Source organism: Terrapene carolina, unplaced genomic scaffold (assembly GCF_002925995.2).
Source record: "Terrapene carolina triunguis isolate 2854851 unplaced genomic scaffold, T_m_triunguis-2.0 Scaffold88, whole genome shotgun sequence".
NCBI classification, from domain to species: Eukaryota; Metazoa; Chordata; order Testudines; family Emydidae; genus Terrapene; species Terrapene triunguis.
The window spans coordinates 14,963,891-14,988,787 of NW_020664439.1; the positions used below are offsets into that span (position 1 = coordinate 14,963,891).

Below are 24,897 nucleotides of genomic sequence, written 5' to 3' on the forward strand. Positions count from 1 at the left end.
TGAGAAAGGGTTGGGAATGATACATTGAATTCTATTTTTACACTAACAATGACCCTGACATACCTTTTTGGTATGATTGTTAATTCAACACATTGTTCTGATAGATTCATTGTGAAAAAAATATTTTATGGATGGTTTCTAAGTTGCAAGATGGTGGTGTTGTCCACAGAGAAAGTAGGTTGTGGGAGGGTTTGCAGGGGAAGATTAAGAGCTGGTTTGGCCATGTTGACTTTGAGCTGATGCTGAGATGTCAGAAAGACAGGCTGAGATTTTAGTTTGAACAGAAGAAGATAGGTCTGGAGTAGGGAGGTAGATCTGTGAATTGTCCATCCAGAGAAGGTAGTTGAATTGGTGTTTGCAGATGAGATTGCTGGCAGCAAAGGAAAGGTCAGACTTAGGAGGAATCTTGGGTTCCATTCCAGATGCTGGAGGGGAGTGTGTCCTAGTGAACACAGACTCTTCTGCCCAATCCCCTCAAACCTGACCCCATCGGCTCCATCCTCTCCAACCTGTCTCTTCTCTGCCTCTGTCTCCTTGTCAAAGTTCCATTCTCCTTGACTACCCAGTCTCCAGGCTTTTCTCACCCCAGTCCCAGTCTCCTTGCCCAACCAGTTCCAGTTTTCATTCTCCTGGTGCCTTGTCTGATCTCTCTCTTCCCCCACCCCACAACTGGCTTCCAGTCCTCATTGCCTTCCCTGGACTCCTCAGCCACTTCAGTCTCCTTCCTTCCTTCCCCAATCCTTTCCTGGCTCCTTGCCCTAGTCTTCCTCCTCCTAGGCTGCTTGCCACAGTCTCTTTGCCCAGCCAGCCCCAGTTCTGCCCCTGCACCCCAGCTCCTTGTTGTATCTGTCTTCCCTCCCTGCCCTCTCTACTGGTTCTAGTTCCAGTCTCCTTGTCTCACCAATCCCAGATTCCTTGTCCCTCCAGTTCTTTGTCCGACCTCAGTGGTTTCCCACCTCTCACCCCCATTTCCCTCACTGGCTCCTGTTCCCAATCTCCTTGCCCAGTGTGTTCCAGAGAGTTTCTCTCTCTCTCTCCAGTCCCAGTTTAAAAGTCTTTCTCCAATCTACTCCTTTCCCTCCCTGCTGGTCTGTTTTTTGACCTCTCACATTAGACTTAGATGGCTCTCTCCTCCATGCTGCCAAGAGCACAGTAGAGACAGGCTCATTGGTCTTATTTCCAGTGCCTGGTCCCAAGTAGCTGGGAACAGTCATTACAGGTGAAGTCTAGCTTTGTGCCTGTTTCCCTGGGCTAGAGCATGCTCAGTCACTCTGTAGGGATGGGATGTGTGCAGTTCTGTCACAGTTAGGAGCTGTGAGGGGATGAAGCATGCTCAATTGCTCTGTAGGGGTGCACATATGCAGCCTGGTCAGCACTAGGAGCTGAGAGAGGCTTAAGTATGCTAACTGAGGATGGAACCTTCTGAGTTTTTTGCTGCTAAAACCTTGGAAGTTTTTACTGAGCATGTGCAGATGACCGTTTTTCAAATGTGTCTAGCTTAGCCAAGTTTGGAGAGTGAGTCAGAACCACAAAAACCCATAAGAAGTTTGTCCTCAGCTTTCCCCTTATATCAGGGAGAGCTGGACAGTCTGCCCCACTCTGAGTGGTCAAATAGCCTGTAAAAGGAGCCTTCCCTTCCCCAGGGAAGCCCTTGGTTTGATCTGCTGGCTGCAGACGTCAGGCTACCCTTGGAGTCTGGAAGGAATGTCAGTCCTTTGGCAGAGCAGCCCGCTGCTGAGGCCAGTCCCCTTTATGCTCTGAGACCTTCATTATTCATGGCAGCTCTTCCTCTGGGCTTGCAGTGTCTGGCAGGTATTGCAAAGGGGATCTGAGCTCAATCCTGTTTCCGTGGCAGATTATTAACCCCTTCTTGCCCTGGCCTAGTGTGGGATTTTCACACCTGGTGGCATGTCCTTAGTCTAACACAAATTATCTTCAGAATGCTGTATAATGGAGGCTGTGGGCTTTTGGTAGGTGGAAGCTCAGTGCATATAGATCAAATTAATTGTAAAGTGCCAGATTCAGACAAGATGCTGTACAATAAGTGACCACCAGAAATTTGGCACACAGCAAGGGAGGTGGGGACATCATGAGGGGAGTATTCCACATCAGTCAGTTCTGAAGTGTGGCCCATATGCATGCAGTTTTCAGCAGCAGATCTGGCCATTGAAATGTTGAGCAAATATGGTTGTGTGTATGCTCAAGGCTTGACCATAGTCCCTGTCATCACTAAGGAGTGACAGCTAGCCACTGCACTATCCAGGTTGCAGTTCAGTTTCTTTTTAAAGCTGATTATTGTACTTCTCTGTGAGAGAAATACACAAAAGAAGTCAGATGGGCCTGACATATTTTAGGTCAGGTATGAAGCCAGGGTAGAATTTTGGGGGGGGGGTTGTCATTTGAAGTAGGGATTCTTGAGACAGGTCAACTGAAACTGAGCTGTTAACATTTCAGAAGTCTTCTCACATATTTTTGCCTACATCTCAGTTAAAAATAGTGAGCAGGAGAGAAAAAAAAATATCCCTAGTTTCTCCATGGTGGGAACAAGGGCATACCACCAAGAAAGGTGCACAACTTGGAATATTAAACATGTAGTGACTCATTTTTTTGTACTCCATGCTACTGCCCTCTCTATGGAACATGGGCAGCCTCTACAGCTCGGAGTCTATAGCTGAGTTGTTAGCTGAGGTCCTGACAGTTTCAGCACCAGCTCCCCCTATCTCTGCCCCCTCCACGGTCCCTGTTATACTCAGATTGAGGAAGCTGGAGCAGAAGCTTTATCAGGAGGACAGCTAATGCTCAACTCCACCAGCAGCAGTCCCCAGCTAGCCAACCATAGATGATTCACCAGACTGGGACTTGGTTCTTGAAGCCAGACCACATCCTCGAGAGCTGGGGGAGTATTTCCTGAAAAGGGGGCGAGAGGGGCTAAACAGACTCCCTTCTCCACCCTTTGGACCAACACAAACAGGCTGGATGCTTTTCAGGTTTATAAGCAGCAGTGTGTTATTTACTAGTTCCCCTCCAACAGTTCAAAAATGTACAACCTTGTGCAGCAACATACAAGTGGACATAAACTTCCCCCTTAGCCAACACTCCAGGGAGGGAGAAGAAATATCTCATCATCCTGAGATCCTGTATCTCCTGGCCCCAGCCAGCTTCCCCCTTGCACTTCCTTCTGACTTTTAACTGTTCCCATCTGATAGGTTGATTGCTCTCATTAGCTTGTTAGCCCCTTGCCTAATTTAGCCACTGAGCACCCATTTCCCACTTATGTCTACTCCGGGGGGGGGGGGTGGGGGGGAGGAAGGGGGAGGAAAGTTAGTACCAGAGTGCTGGGTCAGCTCTAGGCTCCTAGCTCTCTGTCACAGGTGTTGTGGATGGAAGTGGCAGAGATGCAGGGATAGAGACGTCCCTCTACCCCTGGCAGCATACTCCTCTCACTGCCACACTCCCCACACCCACACATAAACACAGGACCTCCCTGACAGTCCCTCAGTTATGCCCTTCCTCCAGCCTTGGGGAAGGTATTCCCTTTCCCCTAGCCATTCCATTCCAGTGGAGGGAAGGATCTCCATCACAACACTGCTCTCCCAGTTGTGCTCGGACGTGGGCAGAAGTTGATTCAAGGAAGGAGCTGCCTTTGGGGACAGATTTAAGTTGATTGAGATGCTGGGTTGTAAGCATTCCTTTGGCTGTGCAGTCCCTGGTTTTCTCAGGTTTTAATAAGTTTACAGTGAGTTTCTTTTAGAGATACATGGAAGGATCTTAAGTTAGCATGTCCTAATTCTCTAGTGCAGAGTTTGGGGGCCCTGCAATTCTGGAAGAACATGCAGAGCACAGGGCACTATGATCTGGCAGCAATCTTAACTCCACTTTAAGCTTGTGGGCTGATCCACCATCAGAGGAAGGGGAAATAATGCTCCAAACAGCACAGTCCCCGTTCCTCGTCTCATGGAGTTTCTTTATGAAGTTAGAAGCAAAAACCCAGCAACCCAAACACTCGCTGCCCCTCAGGTTCTTGTCCTAGTCCCTTTCTCCAGATGCTCATGGCCCTTACAGCCCTCTCCAGCTGGCTCTTGCTTCCTGCAGCTGTGTCCTTCCCAGGCCTTCCACCTGACATATGCAGGGCCTCTTCCAGGACCTCCTCTGCCCCAGGGTCCCTCCAGCCTGCTCCCTTGCTTGACTGCATTATATAAAATTTCCTGTTGGGCACATGACTAAGGAGCAAGCACATGACCTACAAACTGTAACTCCCAGTTTTAAAGGATCCATAAGCCGTAACAGGTGCAGTGGGATATGGGTGTGCACCCCAAGGCTGAGTGTTCTGGCACAGCCACCTTCACAAAGTACATTGTAACTGAATTATTTATTATTACTGTTTAAACAATTTTTAGTATCATGTGCTTCTCAGGCTGGAGCTCAGATACCAAGTTATTCCACTATTCAGGAAGCTTGCAGTTAAGTTTTGCTCCTGTTAAAGCTTCTGGGTGGATATAAGTGCCTAAACAGAGCATACTCCAATGTTCCAGCATAGACATAATGAATCTGTCCAAATTATTCCTATCAGAAAGGTATGTGTGTGTCCTGTCTAAGTGGCTGCTTACTGCTAGTATTCATGTTCATAGTAATACTGCCTTTGCAGTGTATATGCACCAATTTGATGGGAATTTATCCAGTGAGCCTCACTTCTTATTTTTTCTAAAATCACTCAAACATTAGTATATTAGACTTAAAATTCATGCAAGGTAAAGAAGTGACTGTGATTCAGTGTGCAGGGGCGGTGGGGGGAAGGGGGAAGGAATTGATGTTAGACAATGGTGTAAGTTACCTTCTTGTGTACATTTTGACATCTCCATTTTCACTGGCTTCATGGTTTAGCACTGAGCGCCTTTGCTTTGTGTCTGATCTAGCAGCTTTGGGTGACAAAGACGAGCTGAATTAATTCCAGGAAGAGCAAATAGCATATGAGCAAATACAATTATATAGTGAAAAATTAAGAAACAGAAATAAAAGTCTTCCTTGAGAAAATGAGTTTGCAAATTTAGGGAGCTATAAAATTGCATAGTTACATTCTGGATATTGATAATGCAGCATGCTGGATTCTTGAGTGTATCTCTCATGGAAAAAAAAAAGGCAAGCAGCATACAGATCATGCTTATTCTGTCCAAGTAGGATAGTTTTGTTCTCATGCAATGGGAGCAGGTGGTGGAAGGTTGTTTTGATGAGGTTAAAAAGCTCCTCCCATCTTTCCCCAAGCAGCAGCTTAATCTGCGTCAGCAGTAATTGTGTGCCTTGCACTGCTTTACAGTGAGGGTGAGTGCAAAAGATATATCAATATGAGGTATCAAACTGAGACCTAGATGTTCCATTTAAGTGGCTGCTCATTTCCTTGAGCCATAACATGGGCTAAAGGTTAACTTACACATTCTCCGAGGAAGAACAGTTTTTTCTTTCTTTTTCTTTTAAGGTGTGTGTGTTTCATATTCTTTACTACCTACAGAGGCTAAATATGATGTACGGTGTTGTTAATGCAGATTTTTTTCCCACTGGATTATTTGCTAATCAGACGACAGTACAGTGGAGATAAAAGAGAGAATCTGTTGCCTAGATAGGAGGCTTTAATGAGCAACTGAACCCCTGGGAGCTGAAATCTGAAGTAGAATGATGCTGTTTTCCGGTCTCTTGTCATTTCTTCACTTGCTGCTTCTCATCCGTTTTCCAATGGGCCTAGTGAGCAGGAACTATCCAAGGTACTAGAATGCTGGCTGCTTGGCTGCTGAATACAAGCGGATTGCAGAAAGAGAGGAGAACCAGATTACTGCTTATATCAGAAGGTAGGCTTGCTCTTTGTTTGAGAATCCCTGATTAATCAACAGCAGCATCAACAGACTAAGGCAGCTGGAGAGAGCAAGCCTGCCTGTAAGTCACGGGGGAGAGAGACGATGCCACAAGCTAGACTGCTTCAAACCTTCTATATCTAAGTGGCAATGAGAGAGAGAGCATCTTTTCTGCTGCAAGAAGCCATTTGGATAGGATGTTTTCTATTCCTTGTTTTCATTTATTTTTGTCTCCACAGAATACATTCAAATGAGGCACCTTAGCAATCTCTGTGTTGTTGCATATGACGGTGGTGTAATCTTCTACGTTGTAAAGTGGGTAAACATCATCCAGTTTCTTCTCAGCTGGACCTCAAAGCAGGGTGCTGTTTGTACCCTCCTATTTTCTATGCCCTCTGTTCTCTGAATGTGGATTTAAAGAAGCAAGCACCTGTCTTCTCTTGCCACTGCATTTTAAAAGCCAAACTTTAAAGGCCATTTTAATCCTATACCAAGAAGATCTTTAACATAACCCACTGACTTCTAGTGATGCAGAATTCTACAATCTGGGCATCTTTGCCAACAAGATTTAATGCACTTTAACTGAAGAAAAACTGAGCCTAATTGCAAATCTGTTTCTTATGGTGCTGAAATATTCCTTCAGACTGCACTGAGATAACCACAGGAAAGGGCTTTTACAGACAAAAGTCACCTTTGATTATTGCACTTAGCAGTCCCCGTGGACTTAAATTTTGGTATGTACATGGTTTTTAAAAATTCTCTGAGCATGTTAATAGAATACAGTGCTAATTAGAGAAGGATAAGAAAAAATTATACTTACAAAACTGGAATAATTTGTAGTCAGGGATGTCTAATGCCAAAGTTTGCTTATCTGTTTTTGGAAGATTAATCAAGCTATTTCTTAACTAAACAATGCTGTAAATGTATCTCAGACTATTTTATGTACCTACACACATTAGCTGTGTTTATAATAGCAACATTTGAGCTGGATTTTTCATTTGTAAAAAGCAGTGCTAAATTATTAAAAACATTCTTTGCTATATTCTGATGTATTAATTGATATGATTCATAACATCTGTGTTAGTTACTTATCAGACATGCCACACTATTAATATTTTACAACATCTGAATACATTACTCTTAGTAGTAAAATCTCCATTTCATTTTCTTAAGGGAGGGAAAAAAATCACGTACACAAGAAGCTGATTCTTTCTTTCTTCTGAGTTCAAATACACATCTCTGTTTGCCCATAATGTTTTTCTAATTCTCCCCAGTAGTATCTGGATAATCTAAATCTCATAATTACACTAAGTGCTTGCTGTTAGGAATGCAGATTTGTTACATTTTAAGACATCATGTATTTCGGATGAAACATATTCAAGCTTTTTGAAAAGGCACCTTGATCAAAGTGTCTTATTGCAAAGTAAACAACAACAGCTCTCTAAATTCTAAAGCAGACAGAAGACATTGTAGGCAATGATCTTTCTGCTGCCCAAAATGCAGCATGAAGTGACCCAAATTCCAAGGATTGGGGAGTATTTTTTTAGTTATTTAAACTCTTGATTGAATTACCTTTACACTTGAAAGGTGAAAATTTATAGCCACAGGCTATTTTCTTAAATATACATAGCAGTTTTTTTTATTCTTCCCAAAGAGCCAATTTTAACCTCTTTAAGTGAAGGTTTTAGTATCACTTAGCTTCTGTGGCTTTCACTCAGGTGCTGGTGCTCATATTGTGCAGTGTAATGAGTATAAGATGGATAGTATGTAATCTTAGCAAAGATAACTTGTAAAAAATTATTTGCATTTAAGATTCAATTAGCCTCTATTTAATAAAAAAAAAAAAGACCAAACTACATGGTATGACTTAGGAAAGCTTGAGTGCCTAATTCATAGAGACTTTGCTCTCTGTTTGACATTAGAATCTAGTGTAGTACTACTTAGACAAACAACATGCCTGCTCGTTATTTGCCTTTTATTGATGCACTGCTTGTTCATGCTTCTCCTTTTAACAATTAATCAAATCAAATATTTAACATATGGAAGTTTGCCTGGCACAGGGGTAGAAATATTATGAGAGGTATAGAAGCGATTTCATGGAAGGCAGCATCTCATTCCATTTGCTGATATATTTGCAGTCGCTTCTTTTGGAGAGGGAAAAGTAGACTGTCAACTCCCCAGTACCACGAGGCCCTTATTAGTGGGGCTGTAGTCATCAGTTTGTGAAAGTCGGATGTGGTCTGTCAACTTTGCACTTATTGCCTTGCAAGCAACTGGAACACTGCAGCACAAACTCAAAGGGCAGGATGGCAATTTAGCATTCTTGATCTGTGCAAAATGCTTTTGAAATGTTGAGTTTTGCTGAGATAGCCAACAAGTAACGCTAAAGTGAATGGGGTTTAAAATTGAGGAGTGTGAGTATGCAGGGAGGAAAGCAGGAATGAAGTGGAATACATATCCCCCACGAATCCAGGGTTGGATTCATGACATGTACTACACCACTGTTGAGTTGTGTCAGCCTTAATCCTCCTATGTTTAAAAAACAAAATGCCTCCCATTGATTTGAGAAGAAAGCAATCAGTGCCTTTGTCACTATTTGAACAAGCCCCTTCAGTTTAATGTCAACATTGCCAGTTTTTACTGTAGCACAGCTGCATTTTGAGGCTATCAAGCAGGAGGAAAAGCAACTGTGAAGATTTTTGGGGTGGCTTAACCATGAATAAAGGTGGAGCCACTTCTCTGAATTTTACAACATAGCAACATGATATTACATGTAATCACTGCACTTAGTAGTCTGACTTTAGCATTCCTTGCACATGGACTGTGCATTTTCTGGACGGGTGTTAGTTTTTTAATACTAGGATTCTGTACATTATGCATCAAATCAAATAGAAAATTATATTTCAAATGTAAAAAGATATACTAGAGTATGTGATAGCACCTTTGTGAAACACCATGCATTATTTACCCACATTTTCAGAAATCACATCTGAAGTATTACAAGTGTCTTATATTCAGTCCTGTTAATAGGCAAAAATCAGTCAGGGAACTGCTTGCCCTTGCCTGTAAACTGTATGCATTTGTAGAAGAGTTGGCAAAAATTTAGTTTAATTTCTTTCATGTGGTCAGCTGATTGCATGGGCAGTGGCACTGTAAGCAGCTCCAAGTTGCCCTGATAATGTCTCTCAACTTTGACTTGGCAGAGAGGAGAAGGTGATGAGACTTTCAGAACTTGATGTTTTTTGAAGAAGGGGTTGTCCTGCCTGACCTGCAAAAAACTGTCCTGCTAATGTACAGCGATTAACTTCCAAGACCCTCCCCAGAATGCTTACTCATTGATATTATGGAACATCAATATATAACATTTTTGCATTCTATTGTATACATTAATAAATATAATGGTATTCACAGTAGCATAGCACATTTATGGGGATAAATATAGGACCAGTCTTTATAGGCTTGCCTAGTCATCCAGCATATACAGTTACACTTGAGAAAATGCCCAGATTTATTGTAGTCATAAAAGCATCCATAGAGTAGTTGAGAAAATGAAGACAAACATATGGACTGAGGTGTTTTCTAAAACCACCTAGACACACAGTGAACAGAGAACAATAAGAGCCCTAGCTTTTCTCAGGATGAGATTACTCATGTAATTGACACATGTACCTTTCATGTAATTTTTTTTTAAATGAAGTGTATGCCTTGCATACCTTTTTAGCTATATCCTCACTGTAGGATCGATTGTCAAAAGTGCTCAATGAAATCAGTGGCATTGACTTATCATTACTATTCCATACCATTGACTTCACTGGGAGCAGAATTAGGCTGACATTAGGTGTTTTTGAAACAGGCCCCTCCCCATGTGTATATATATCCACACAGAGAGGGGTGGAAAGTGGTACAAGAGAATTTTTCAAATTAAGCAACCTCCATGTAACAATTAGCCAGTATTTTCCAGTTTCAAAAATCAAACAAACTGAAAACAAGTTGATTATGCAAGATGCAAGTGGCCCTATGATTCTCTTCCTCTCATCACCAGCTAATTAAAACTCCAGGAGCACTATATGCACAACAGGGGTGACAAAATGTTGCCTCACCTCAGGCTTACATTACATATTTAGTGACTTACAGATGTGTAATCAAATGTAAATGTACTCAAACAGAATACTTGCTTGACTTTTATCTCCTCTGATAGATGACTGGAAATGGTTTGTTGTCTGAGTTTACCAGAAATTAAAACCTTTGGTCAGCAGTTGATCAGTGTTGTCCACAACCTACATTACTAAGAGAGAGAGTCAGATAATGCATAGTACGACTCAAAGGGCACATGTATTGGTTACACATTCTCACCAGTCTGGATATTCAAGTAATAAAATGTCTGAAGCAACACCATTGTGTATTAACAAAAATCAGTCTGTCATATTACACAGGATAGATTAATAAAGTAACAATGTTTACAGTAATAAGTACTCTAAGCTTTGACTAGTCCCAGCTGTTTGAAGTTTATGCCCTATTTAAGCATGGCAGATACAAGTTTCAAATACTGACAAATGCCATGAGATTGCAAAATTCAAAAATGATATCAGATATTTAGGATCTGATCCAGCAAACACTTGCTACTGATCTCACTACTTATTTTAATATGTAGTGCCACTGATGTCAATACAACACACTGAATCCTACGGGACTAAGCAGACAGTGATATGCTTGGTATAAAGTGATTGCAGGAATGGCTTCAGTGGGACTATGACAGTAGTTAGAACTGTGATCAGTAGTGTTTGCAAAAGTGCATCCTTAAATTGTAAACTATTTGTGTCAGGGAATGTGTCTTACTCTGTGTTTCTAAAACCCCAAAGAAATGTACAGTGCTAGCTACATGGTCAGTAATAAATAGTAACTAAAACAATAACACAATATAATAAAATATCTGGCCAGTGCATACAGCAAAACAGAGACTCATCTCTATTGAGCACATGTATGTTTGCCTTCTCCATATTGCTTTGACCTAGGGATTAATATACTTCAATAAAAAATAAAATGCTTTGTAACATGAGCCTTAGCTAAGCAGCTCTTTCATATTGTTAAATGCCTGTATATTTTAGGCCTCAGAAAAAGAGAACACAGAATAAAATGCAGTAACCAAGTCATGTGGAGGACATGTAATAAACAAAGTTCTGTATGCCTCAGTGAAAAAGATCAGAATAATTCTCCATTTAATAATTCTTTAGGACCTGATCCAAAGTCCATTGAAGTCATTGGGAGTCTTTCTATTGACCAATGAACTTTGGATCAGGCCCCAAAGCCTCATCAACATACACTAAATATATTCTTCAAGGGTGAAATTCTGTCCCCAGTGACACCAATGGCAAAATTTCCTTTAACTTAATGGAGCCAGGATTTCATGGTTGAATGTACCTTACCTTAAAGGAACTCTGTCACTATCACATGTGTTACTGTTTTATGTACACTGAAAGGGTACATGCATGCAGCATTTTGGATGAATGGGAGCAAGCCTTCCAGCCCAGGTCAACAGACTCAGGCTAGGGGGGCTTGTGTTAGAGCTCTAAGAATAGCTGTATAGACAGCACTTCGAAGTTGCAGTCTGGGCTGGAGTTTGGGCTCTGTAGTCTATCCTCCTTCCTAGACTTCAGAACTTGAACCGCAGCTTCACAGCACTTTCTACACAGATATAGTTGGAGCACTAGCATGAGCTCTGCTACCCCAAGTCTGTTGACCCAGGTTGGGAGGCTCGCTCCCGCTTGTTCCAAAATGCCGTGTAGACATACCCAGAAAGTGTTTAAGTCTAAATGTAAACGACCTTAAAATAAGGGAAGGGACTAGATTCTAAATCTCTAGTTAAAAGAAAACAAACTCTGGAGACAGAACGATTCTGAATCTAGTCCTGTGTTCCATAATCAGACAGAATTTAAATTGAAGGCAAAAGGAGGTTTGTCCGAGTAAGGGCTGCCATCTCAGGCCCTATAGTTCCATAACTATTATAAAGGTAGCCACGTTGGTCCAAATTCACTTCTGTTGAAATGCCAGTGAAATTACACAAAGAACAAGGCTGCCAGGTTGACTCTGCTCTGAGATCCTTAAGATAGGTGCTGATCCTGCATATTGTTCTATGCAGGGAGACTCTTGTGCCCACACAGAGCCCCAGTGGATTTAAAAGGGCGACTTCTGCATGGGTGCAGAGGGCTTGCCTGGAGGGAATAGGTTGCATGATTGGGGCCTTAGTCCTTTCTGACTTTTAAGATTTTAACTGCTCAACTTTAATGTTACTCTAAAGTCATTTTTACATTTATATTTTTTGTTTTGTAAAAAAAAAGGGAAGTAAAGGCAATGAAATTGTCTGTATTTAATGGGACACCAAAAATATTTCCGTCTGAAACCTGACTTACTTTTGCTACCAGTAACAGCTAAAATTACTAAACAAAAAAGAAGATTTTTTTTTGGTCGGTGGGGAGGGGAGGACCTCTGCCTTTCCCAGTTCAGTTTCCTTTGTGAATTTAAAAGCACTGTGGTCTCATGGTGTGGGCTGTGCCCACAGGTGCACAGTGATTATTGGAATCTATTAGAGATTTTAATTTTGTGTTTAAAACTAATAACTGTTCACATCAGAATTTTACTTATCCAGCAGCATGAAAGAATGCTGAAATGGGCCTGGAAACATGCCACTATATAACAAAGAGAGGAAATATTTTGATGCTAGTTCAACAGTTGCTCCTATGCTACAGTCCACATGCAGACAGAACTCCCATTGCCTGCTCAGTAAAATCAGTTAAGGTATTCTCACTGTCCTGGCATTGTTCTTATGCTATATTATGGTTACATAGACTCAGTACTTGTCTGAGAAATGATACCATCCTTCCTCCTCATTCTACCCAGACCCTGCATGACTTTGGACAAGTTACTTTAGTCTCTCTGTGCCTCAAATCTCCCTCTGTGAAATGGGGATAATAGTACTTCTTTCATAGGGGCGTTGTGAGGATAGCTACATTAAAAGACTGTGAGGTGATGGAGACCATATAAGAACCTAAGACAGAAAAAATATTCACACTTTATATGAAGATTCTATTTATAAAGGATTGACAAATGGTTAATATATATTAATAAATTACCAATTGTTATAGAGTCCAATAAATTGCTTGAAACTATGGCTTACAACCATGTATAACCCCAATGTTTATAGCAATATATAATGCATACGACTTATTATTAATGTTACAATCATTTATTAACTCTTTATCAATGGCACTTCAAAGTGTGATTTAAAAACATTAGTAAATAATATGAACCTAGGACCTGAGGTAGGATCCTGACTCCACTGTGCTGAGCACTGTACAAACACAAAGGGACCCAGGGTCCTTGGCTTGAAGAGTTTACAATCAACTCAAGGACAAGATGCAATTTAGTGAATGTAATAAACAATTGGAAGGGGAGGAGGGAAAGGAGAGCAGAGAAACAGTATTAAGATCACATGATAACACAAGCTTACAATGTCCATAACCTGGTGGTTCTGGGCAACTTACATGAAAAGGGGGTTGTTTTGTTTTGCCTTGTTTGCTATAAATTTAAGTAGGAGGCTGGCCTCAAAAATATTTCCTGCCAAGCACTGCAAATTGCTACTGACAACATATTATCTGTAATAAACTGCAAGCTTGTTGCTCACTGATTAAGGTATCGTGTGTCTTTCAACCTGCAGGAAGTGTTGCTTTCCTTCGTCCATTATCTCCTGCAAAATGATGAATTCTAATCAGGAGGAGGTCACGTTGGGCACTTTTCTCCAGTATATTGAAGATATGGGGATGAAGGCCTATGATGGCTTGGTTATACAGAATGCATCAGACATTGCTCGAGAGAATGATCGCATGAGGAATGAAACAAACCTGGCTTACTTGAAAGAAAAGAATGAAAAACGCCGTAAACAAGAAGAAGCAATAAAACGGTAAATATATCAATAAAAAGAACATTGTTTGCAAGGAAGTGGCCATGAGAAAATAATCCCATTGACTATTGGCTTCAGATGTATGGTCTGTAAAACTGATTGAAAAGTAAAGGGCCAGACCTTCAGCTGGTACAAATCAGCATAGCTCTAGTAACATCTTTGTAGCTAATGCTGATTGACACCAGCTGAGGATCTGCCCCCACACTGAGCTGTTCATGTCATATGTTTTACACTATGCATGAACGACAGAGTGGCTCTGTCCTCAGAAATGTGAGAAAGACGATACTCTTAACTAACAGAATATATCTCTAACCAAATGTATGAGTTTGGGGCCCTCATCAGTGTGATTTCTAAATAAAAGTTAGGTTGGTGTGAATTAAATTGTATTTCTTGGAGAACTGATCCTCCAAACACTTTCAAATGTGTAACTTGTACATCTGAGTAATCCCTCCAATGGAACATCTCATGTGTAAAGTTAAATACATTCCTATGTGTTTGCATGATTCAGACATTAGGGAATATTCCTTGTGGATCAAAATAGATTATTCTCGATTTGATGCTTTTATACAAAAAATTACTTTAATAATATCAGAGAACTCACAGTACTTACTTGCTATTTATGGGATCTCTTCATCATCCTGCTCTCTCTCAAGCCGTCAGAAACTTTATCATTCATTTAAATGGAAATGGAATAGATCCCATAAATGCACAAAAGGTCAGATTCTGTAAATGTTCTAAATACAGAACTCCCATAGATTTTAATGAGCAGCTTAAGAACAGAGTGCTTACTCGATCTAGCCTCAAATTCCCAGGGATGTCAATGAGAACTGTGCACTTTCATGGACAGGAGAAAAGGATGAGCAAAAGACATATTTACATATTCAAATCTTACATTGCTTTGAGGGAAAGGACAAATTGTATAATACAAACCAGGTAACCACCCATCTAAGTACCAAACTTGCATATGCAAATGAAAGATTTGAACACACAGAGATAGGAGGCTCTTTGAATATTTCCTCCAGTGTGAATCTTCAGCATAGTAATATAAGTGATTAAATGTTGCAAAATGTACCATGTACTGTACAGGTAAAACAGACCTGCTGTGCTGCTGAATATTCCAGGGATACCTTAATAGCCCATTAATTCTGATGGAATGTTAATAGAGCAGTAGAAGTAGATCTGGCACTCTGGGTGGAAAAGCAACAAAAGCTGAAATTGTGACTGCCATGTTTCCTGATGTTTTTGGATTTTCTGTTTGAATGCTACTTTTATGTTTGGGGAAGGGGGAAAAGACAGTGTGACATGGTAGGGGAACAGCAATAAGTAATGAAACATGTGCATTTTGGAATCTTCTTAGGGATTTGTGGGACATACTATATTTAGAGTGCTTCAGAATGTTTGGGAGTGGAGAATGTAGGTTTTTTTGGTGGTTCAGTTGTAATACATATGAAGTGATAAGGTTACATTAACTGGCCATAAGGAAAACAGGTTAGTTTTCTGTTTTGGTTTATGCTGGTTGTGCTTTTGTTTAATCTGTGCCATCTTTGTTTCCTTTCTGTTTTCTCTATGTAAGCAAACTAGCTATATAATGTATATATTTGTTCTTTCCCTCTCTTGTACACACACACACAACTTACCCACTGTTGGATTTTAACAGGTAAATGTCTGTACAACACACTAATACGGACAGTTCCGCAGACCTCACACTTGGGAAGGAAGAAAAGACACAGAAGTCACATCTGCCCTAGAGGAATATTGCCAAAAATGGCCTGTTGCTGCTAATGCTGGCTCTAGTGTAGATGAGTTATTAGTTACTAGCACCACTATTCACTGTCACCTACATGCCATGGCAGCAGGCAGGCTGTCTAGAATAAGATGCCCCAAGTGGAGCTAAACTGATTCTAGCAATAGGGGAAATTTGTTGATAAACTTCCCTGGTATAGACAAGGAAACAAGGTGTTAATGTCTTTGGTTTTGTTTTTAGTTAGTGGATGGCAACTAGAGCATTTGGCAAATTGTTTCAGCTGGGGAAAAAAAGATTTTTTTTTTTAATGTCAAAGTCATTCAAACCATTTGGACACTTTGTTTCGGTGATAAAAAAACAAAAAAAAATCACTGGAGTCAAAATAAACCAATTGTGTGTGTGTGTGTGGGGGGGGGGGGGGGGGTTATTATTATTTTTCAATTCAGCCACCAAACAATCAAACTGTGCCCAGAAAGAGATGTGGGTGTGAAAATGAGTCCATCCTGGGCTGAGGAAACAGGCCAACCACCCACAGCCAGGCCATGCTTCCCAGATTTGTGTGCCCGGCAGGGGTCGGTGGGGTGGTAATCTCTCCTTTCTCAGGAAGAAAGGAGTCAGGGGTGTGCTGGCTGGAAGTAGATCTGGGGATGGATTTGCATCATGCCACACAGTGGCCTTTCAGGAAGGATAATAAAACCTGAGGCCACATTACCATTCTGATAGAGCCTCCCTTGATAGCAGGGATCCTCCTGGGGGCTGTTGCTGGCCGCAGAAGCGCTTGCAGTGGGGAGACACAGCCAGGGAGTTGGTATGTCTGAAGGGCACCATGGCTGCATAGAGGCACAAAAACTCTTTGAAAATGGCCCTGGCCTCTTGCTGAATGTTCCATGGACTGGGAAACAAGTTTTTCTTCTCTTTAACTCCCTCCCACAGGTTCCCCTGCACACAGTCTGGGGTGGGAAAGGGGGAGGGGCTATTCTCCCCTTTTATTAAGAGAACTGAAAACTCTGATAACCTGGAAGAAATCTGACTTGTCTAAAAGAGCAATGACATCAAAAACCACTTAAGTTGATTGCAAGCAAGTCTGCTCCCTGTGGAGACCTCAAGAGATTTATCCAATGCCATGTTCCCTGTTGACAAGTGGCAGGCATAAAATATGGCATAGGATTATTACTTCCCCTCTTTGTTTCATGCAACTATCCTTAAGTATTTGCACTATTAACTTTGGTCTTTTAGATTACTTTTGGTTCCTGCACATGTGATATAGAGAGAGACAGTAGTTGCTAGGGAACACATGCAGGCATAAAATCATGAAAAGACCAGAGACCACATGATGAAGTGTGCTGAGGTAAAAAACTCAAAACAAATATTGTTGTTTGGGTTAGAAGTGTTCCTGACTGAGGATACAATTTCCAAAACATTCCCTGGCATTAATAATACCATTTTTGGGAGCCATTCATTTTGAGTATAAAATGATTCTTTTTAGAAGAAGGTTGATCACGGTTTTTAACAAAATAGCATGGAGTAATTTATTTATTTTCTCAGTTACATGGGTAGAAACTTTTAAGATAGATAAAATAATTCAGTGAAATGCATTAGATGGTGCCAGTGTTCTGTAAATACAATGTGAAAAATGACCTACAAAAATTAAAATGCCCTTGCATTATACATTTTTCTTGAGAAAGGGTTGGGAGTGCTACATCGCATTGTATTTGTGCACTAACAGTGGCATTGATGTACCTTTTGGTATGATTGTTAATTCAACACATGTTGATAGGTTAATTATGGAAGAAATATTGTATGGATCATTTATAAGTTACAAGAAATAAAACATGCCTCATACTGGACTGAGCAAAAATTTAGTCTCTCTCTCATCTTGCTGGACAGAGTCAGATGATCTGATCGGAATTTTTGACCTAATTTTAGCCCAGTATTTAGCGATTATGTAAAGAAAACAAGGATAATGTTCTGAGAAAGGGCTGAGATTAAATAGTAAATATGTTTTCATACATAGTTAGCACTTAATTTCTGGACATATTGATTTTTTTTGTATCTTATTTTTCTGGTCTTACTATTTTATAGTAGAGGCAACATGAAAGAGGTAATATCATTTATTGGACCAACTTCTGTTGGTGAGAGAGACAAGCTTTCGAGCTTACACTGAGCTGTTCTATAAGTTTGAAGGCTGGTCTGTCCAGCGTGACAGGAAACTATTATCAGAACATTGCCATATTGCCTACAGAGTTTATGTGTTACAAATACAAAGTTAAGAAGCATTATAGCTTTCATTAGGAATCTAGTTGCAATGCTGGAAGATGCGTGTTAGCCACTCTTGATAGAAAACAGTGCACCACATTCTGGAGGCAGCACTTCTGGGAATAAAACGCCTGGTTGCCTCATCAATTCAGGGTGCCCAGGGGAAGGTTGAGTATTTTGGGTTTATCCTCAGGCACCCATGATAACAGGCATTTGCCTGCTAGCTCATCCATAGTTGAAACATACATTCAAAAGGCTTTACGCCTATTAAACTTCCTTACACTTTTCTATGCTATCTTGCCCTATATAAAACTCAACTGGAAAGCATTTTTTTTTAAATGCATGAATTCAAATTCTCATGTGAAAACTGAAATAACAGTCACATCAGCCATATGAAGTCACCGGGGCTGCATGGCATATACATTAGTGTAAAAATGGTGCCTGTACATTCAACAGTTTTGTCCTACAGTCTTCCACTCCTCGGCTGCCAATTCTATAGAGAATATTTATATTTTGATGCACATGTAAAAATGTAACTCCCCTCATGCTAATTTGATGGTGTGAGTGACCACGAATCTCCACCTATCAAGATTTGGACATAGCTGTAAGAGTATTTCTTCCTGTTTCAAGCCGTTAATCTTGCTCGCAGCCCATTTTTAGCGCTGTGAAATGGCATTGTGGAAAGCTTTGTTTTTGCTTGTTATTGAGAGTAAATAGACAGATGCCGACATGAAGGAGGAGCTTTTAGTAGTGCTGTTCTGTGGTAGAGCTAGCAGATATGGGCCAGCCAGCCAAAAGCAGAATTAAGCTCTTCTAATAAAGAAGGAATTGTAATGAACAGCTGTCATCCTAACCTCTCCTCCCCATGACAGATCATATATTGAAGAGAAACCCATCGGCAAAATGTAAGATAATATTTTTTCTCTCTATCTCTAAATATGTATTTTAACGGGTTTGGAGGCAATTGAGTAGAGGCACTGTCTGTAGTTTTCAATGGTTATGTCCTTAGGTTCCTTTCTAAATAGGACATCCTTCAGCTAAAAGCTAGGCATTTCTAAATGTATGCAACAGCAAACAAGGATGAAATTTTTTTTGGTCCATGGCTTTATTTACTGCTAAAAGCTCTATTTAGCAGAGAAAGTGTGTGATCTTAGAGTAACAAAATAGTGTGCATGGACATGTTAAAGTGCTTCTACCAAAATGTTTATATCAGAATAAAAATAGCCTAAGGAAAGTCTTTTCATTACCAACTTACAGTGCACAATGAACTTAATTTCAATAATATGTTGATATCAAGAAAATACTTTAGGCAAAAGAATGCATACACTCGTTTTTTTTTAAATGGTAAAAATATTTGCCAGTAGTTGAAAGTGTGCTCAGTCAACTACACATTTCAAAATACATGGTAGAATATTCATGCTAAGCAGATAATGTTTGCAGCCAGATCTCAAGGAAAAACACAAAAGTGGAATAAATGCAGCCACTGTGGGTGATAGGCTCAGTGAAAACATCTGCAAGTGCAGATATGGGGGTTTGTTGAGAGGTTGTTAATTATGAACTCATCAGTTTATTGCTTTACAATACAAGGTTTACCATTCAGTGACAAGGAGATTTTCTGACATAACCTGATGTTTTAATCAAGAGGAATGTGCTGTTGAGGAACTTAATGATGGCACCAGTAAAAGTTCTGATTTTTTCATGATTCTCCATTACATGATTATAGTAACTCTTTGGAATGTATACTGGGATACAAGTCATATTATGGTGGAGCTGGTCACAACATTGTAGTTAAGGTTCTGTTAAAGATTTCAGTTTAACACAGGAGTTTAAAATCTTTATTTTGTGAAACTCTCAAAACATCACATATAGTTCAGTTAGTGTAGCAACCTCTTTTCTATCCATAGCAAGTAAAATAGTTGTCCTGTTGACCTCCGCATGTATTTTCTTACATTTATAAGTAAATAGATGAGATGATCCAGCTGACAAATCCTCCTTCCCAAATGCTCAGACCCATATGGCTACCCATATTAGTGCAATACGAAATAAACAAACCCCAAAGCAAATGTATTACTATTGTCATGTCTGGAAATATTACTCTAGGGCAGTCTTGCAAAACAAGTCAATATTTACCAGCTGAGGCAAACAACTACTTGTTGTCCGGTACTGTGACAGTACTGCCAACCCCAAGTGATCAAAATCAGAATACAGAGAAAAATAATCATGAGATTGGTATAAAAATCATGAAGTTCATTTCAAGTAAATCTTACACAGTTTTGAGTGTCTCTTTCCAGTGATATTTAATTTGTAATGTGAAAAGTTGAGCTCCCCCAGTGCTCATCACCCCACAAAGCCTAGCTAAGTCGTTTTGACTTGGCTTCCATTAGCCAGATTTAAAAGGACAATAGGGCAGAGGAATGGACATAGATGGCTCAGAAGACTGGTAATGGGATACAGAGCCCTTCCCCTTGAAGTCACCAGTTAAAATACAGCCCAAGTCAATAGTGGTTGAAAGTTATTGCTACCTGTTTGCTGTGACTAACTGGTGTGAAATGGACTGCTGGCCTCATTCCAGTTTCTAGTGGCTAGATGTTCACATTATAACTTACAACCTGGCTAGCACTCTTGGCAGACTGAATTATCATGGAGACTGCCTGGCTCCATCACTCTTTGTGGTACCCTACACATCATAACTAAGGCATATTGGCGAGTGTCTCAAGAATTTTTCACTGCCACTTTTAATCCCTTGTTCTTCTGCTCCTCTCTTTCTTTCTACATTTCCTTGCTATCTCTTGCTTACATTTTAAAAAAATATAGCTGGGTATTTCTAATCTAATGCAGAAAATGGGGAAATGTTTTAAACAAGTGGGAGTGTCCCTTATGGAGAGGGCTATAGAACTTAATAGAAATGAAACCACTATAGAGCAATAGAAATGTTATAGGGTTGTATAAAAATTATTCTAAACATGTGCAGAATTTATTAGAAAATTAATGAATTTTTAACCATTGTACAGAATTATACAGAAGGGAGATTATAAAGTGAAGAAATTATATGGGTCAAAAATAGGGTAGAAAGGTTATCATTATCTACTAAATTCCATAGGACTTTTCCAGAAGGGGATTTAATGTTATCAAATAGAGACTGGGCAGGAAAAGAAGGAGAGCGTATTTTCAAGGCTGCCCACTTATAGCCTTTTTAGTGAATTCAGAATGGATCTCATTAATAAAGAAATACCTTCAGTAAAACAGCAGAATCACATATATTAGCAATTAGTCCAATTCAGCTGGAAAAAATTGCTTTAAGTGTTGATCTGCTCCCATTCAAAAAAAATCACAATTTCAGTAATATATTCTATGGTCAAGTTCCACTGACTCCTGACAAACAGAGTCATTCCATGTGGTTTGAACTATAATGGTTACGGGAAAGGATGACGCTGCCCAAGGAAGTAATAGTTGCGGAAGAGAGGCCAAAAAGAACTCTCTGAATTCATAAGCAGTAAAATGCAGTCAGTAGTGAAACACACTTATGAGCTGCTGACAAACCGGTTGCTCATACGTACAACTGGGAAAGTGCCGCTCAACACAGGCTGGGGGGAAGAAACAGAACCAAATATATATGATGATAAGGATAATATGAGTGGATCGTTTTTATGCCTTATGAAAATCCATCATTTATAAACACCTAGATATAAACCTGAACAAAACTGAAGCAGGCAAATTGTTTTCGAAAGTCATTTCAGGTCATTCCCTTTTCCAGGGCTGTAAATTCCAGCTGTACTTTGCACTCATTAATAATAGAGGGGATTATGTCACATTCCACCCAACTGGCTGATAACTGTGCTCTCCCCTTTCTCTAGACATTAGAATCCCCTCAGCTATTTCAGGTTAAAATATTTTTATTACAATTTATTTTTAAGAGGAATTGGCTTGAGCACACACTATGGTGCCTTGATAATCTAATCAGTGTGTTCATTTACTTGTGACAAGGAGAAGGGAACCCTGTTTGGATATGCATCAGAAAAGAAATTATTGTAGCACATGCCTGCTCTGCAACAAAAGCCAACATATGTTGATGGGTATTACTTGTGTGCTGTGTGCTAGGTGGAGGACTGAAATTATATGAAAACATTAATGTAGGGGACGGTTTATTTTTTGTTGTGCAGATTAGATTTGTATGTGATTGGATTAAAATTTGAGAAATGAGAGATTAAAGCAGAAGCAGATTTTGGAGGGGGGGACAGGACTGCATGGCTTAGTAGCTAACCTTTTCTTCCTCTAAGGTTTTCCATTCCAATTTGGCTTGAAGTCCTAAGTAAACTCAGTTTAAAGGTGTCAACAAAATTCCCTGTTGAAAATTGTCCTTGGCACAAAACCTTCATTCATAATTTAGTGCCAATGACACTCTCCTCTCTAGAGAGGCCACAACTCAGCTAACATGAAAACAGGATGACCTCTCACCTCCGCAGAGTCAGAGAGGTTCAGTACAGGGTTGAGAGTGCTGGTGGACTGTTGTAGGAGAGCTAACACTGCAACTCCCTACCAAGGGTGCTGCATAGACTGTGAAATGAATAAATAAAAGGACTTCAGCTTCCATAGCAGAAGTCCAGTCAAAAGCAGAGAGTTGTTGCTATTTATTTCTATTGCAGCAGTGCCTAAAGACCCCAAATAGGAATTAGGGGCCCATTATACTAGGCACTGTATAAATTTATAATGCAAAGACAGTCCTGGCCAGAGACTGCTCACAATTTAACATTTAGACAATACACAACAGGTAAAAAAACCTTATGATTTAGGGGTTAAACGACTGCTCATTTCCAGTTGTATTGTAGTGCAGCAATGGATAAGTTAAAACAGTTCCCTAGTTGATGGGATACACTGAGAAGTTCCATCTAACAGCTATTGTTTGAATAGCTTGAAATCTTAATAAAAAGAGTTAATAGGCATGTCTAGAATGTGTCCATAGTGAAAGAGCTATAACTATCTAATACCAATACCACTATTCTTGGCTGGAAATGAGTTACATTAGGCAATCATAATTTTAAAAGATTGAAAATATGAACAATTGTATGGCTTGCTACTAATTAATAAAATTTACCTACATTTAATCCATTCCCTCTTCTCGTGGATTATACAGGACATATCTCACCAGTAGATTCTCTGCTAACTGAGGGCACTTCAGTTATTAAGTTTAGATCACGTGTGCTATTAAGTGAATTGCTTGGTACAGCCTTTCCCTGAACGCTAGAGCAAATGCAGTATTTCATACTTTGGCTAATTTTATACTATAATTTAATTTCTGAAACATGCTTTTAATTGAATTTTTAAAGACAAAAGGAAATGAAGGTGCAGTGTCTCTTACTATTGGAGTAGGATCGTTTTAAAATGCAGTTCATCAAGAGGACAATCTTCTATATTAAACGTAAAGATTATTGTGCTTCTCTGCATGCTGTTGAGGGACAGAAAATTCCTGCTGTACACAAAAAGCTCAGGGCTGAAACTGAGGTGTTGGTATACATCAGAAGTTATTTTTCTCACACTCAGCATTATAACACCAGCAGGGACAATATCGCAGCAGTCCCAGATTATGTAAATCAGAAAAATCAGTAAACAAAGAGACTAATTTAAATTCATCTGCTGATACTAAAATCACATTAGTGCAAACTAACTAGTGATTTAATTTTCCCAACTTTTGGAAGTGAAATAAACCAGAGGGAAGTGTCAGCAATTTTGTAATAAGCTAAAAGTTACTGTTTTGCAGAGAAAAATTTGCTATTTGCTTCCAGAAACTTTTCTCTGTACTTTAGAGATGAAGATGAATATCAAGGTCTAAATACTATATGGTTTGAAGTTTATCTTCGTTTCAGCTGAAATCCACACAATCAGCTCTTAGTTTCATGATCACAGAGTTATCTAGATTAGAAAAGTGAGGGTGGTGTCAGTTGGGTGGACATCAGATTTTTAAAAAAACAAACAAAGCAAAAAAAACAGAAGACACTAAAATTCACTGTGAATAGAATGCTATATTGTGTATCTATAGTGTGCTGCATTTTAGTATTGTGATCCTTTTAAATCAGGACACTGAATGTAATGATTATTTTCCCTTTTATTGCTATGGGAGAGAAAGTAGATAGCATGCAATGGAAAGGAAACAGAAAATATGCATGGTAGGAAGAGCATAATTTATCCTTTTTTAACACTAATTGAGAAAAAGGAAGGGGGCTAGAAGTACCCAAACTCTCAAAGTATCTCTAATAAAAGGGGAAAAAAACAGTAGCAGCCTCTCATTCCCTTACTGTGTTGGGGAGGCCTCTGCTCTTTCTTTTGCCTCATTGAGTCAGTAATGTGCTCACCTCAGCTCAATGCAGTGTGTTCTTGTGCAGCTGGCCAGAAGAAAAGAGTTGTTGCCTCTTTAAGGGCTTCCCTTACAACAAGTGTTAGAGGAGGACAAGTGGGGACAGTTTACAGGGACAGAGTGAAGGGCAGGAAGTAGCTGGCCAGATAGGATGGGGATTGTGCCCTTCCTGCTGACCAGCAGGAAGGGCATTTCTATCCCCATGCAGGCCTGGAGGAGCCCTTCTTCACCTGGATTGGACTGGCAGCATCCACCCATACACTTATGAAATTTGCAAAAGGACCAGGTTTCCTCAGGACCTGCTGTGAACATTATGCTAATCACCCTTACAGAGGTCTGCTCAGGAACAAACATTTTACCACTTTTGGAGGGGCCTGCTCCCCCTCCCATGACTGGAGGGGCTCATTCTCCTCCTGCAACCGAAGGAGTTGTCAGCTCCCATCCTGGCCCCAGGGCCGGAGGAGTTCTGTGCCCCTGCCAATTACACTGCTCTACAGCCAAAATGCTTCTGAAATAAATGTAGTCAAACTTTACTAATTCTGGGTCACTGAGAACGAAAATGATGCTTAAAATTGTTGATTGGTTCTAGTTTTCAAGATATGTTATTGGGTCAGTATATACGACCCTTGACTTGGGAATGGCGGAGGATAAGTGAGTTATAAAGGGAAGGGATCTCAATTTAAACCAGAAATGACTAAAATACATCCTTGACTGGATCTATGAATAAATCTATGACTGGGTTTGGACAGTACTT

General features: G+C 40.1%; 1 protein-coding gene across 1 annotated transcript in view; it reads left to right on the forward strand.

The window, feature by feature from the left end:
- Positions 1-13,588: 13,588 nt before the first annotated feature.
- Positions 13,589-24,897, forward strand: part of NYAP2 (neuronal tyrosine-phosphorylated phosphoinositide-3-kinase adaptor 2) — a 178,419-nt gene continuing 167,110 nt past the window's right edge. Inside the window, exon 1 of the mRNA XM_026649859.1 lies at positions 13,589-13,794. Coding sequence (XP_026505644.1) covers positions 13,589-13,794 — 206 coding nt within the window. The remainder of the gene's footprint in view (positions 13,795-24,897) is intronic.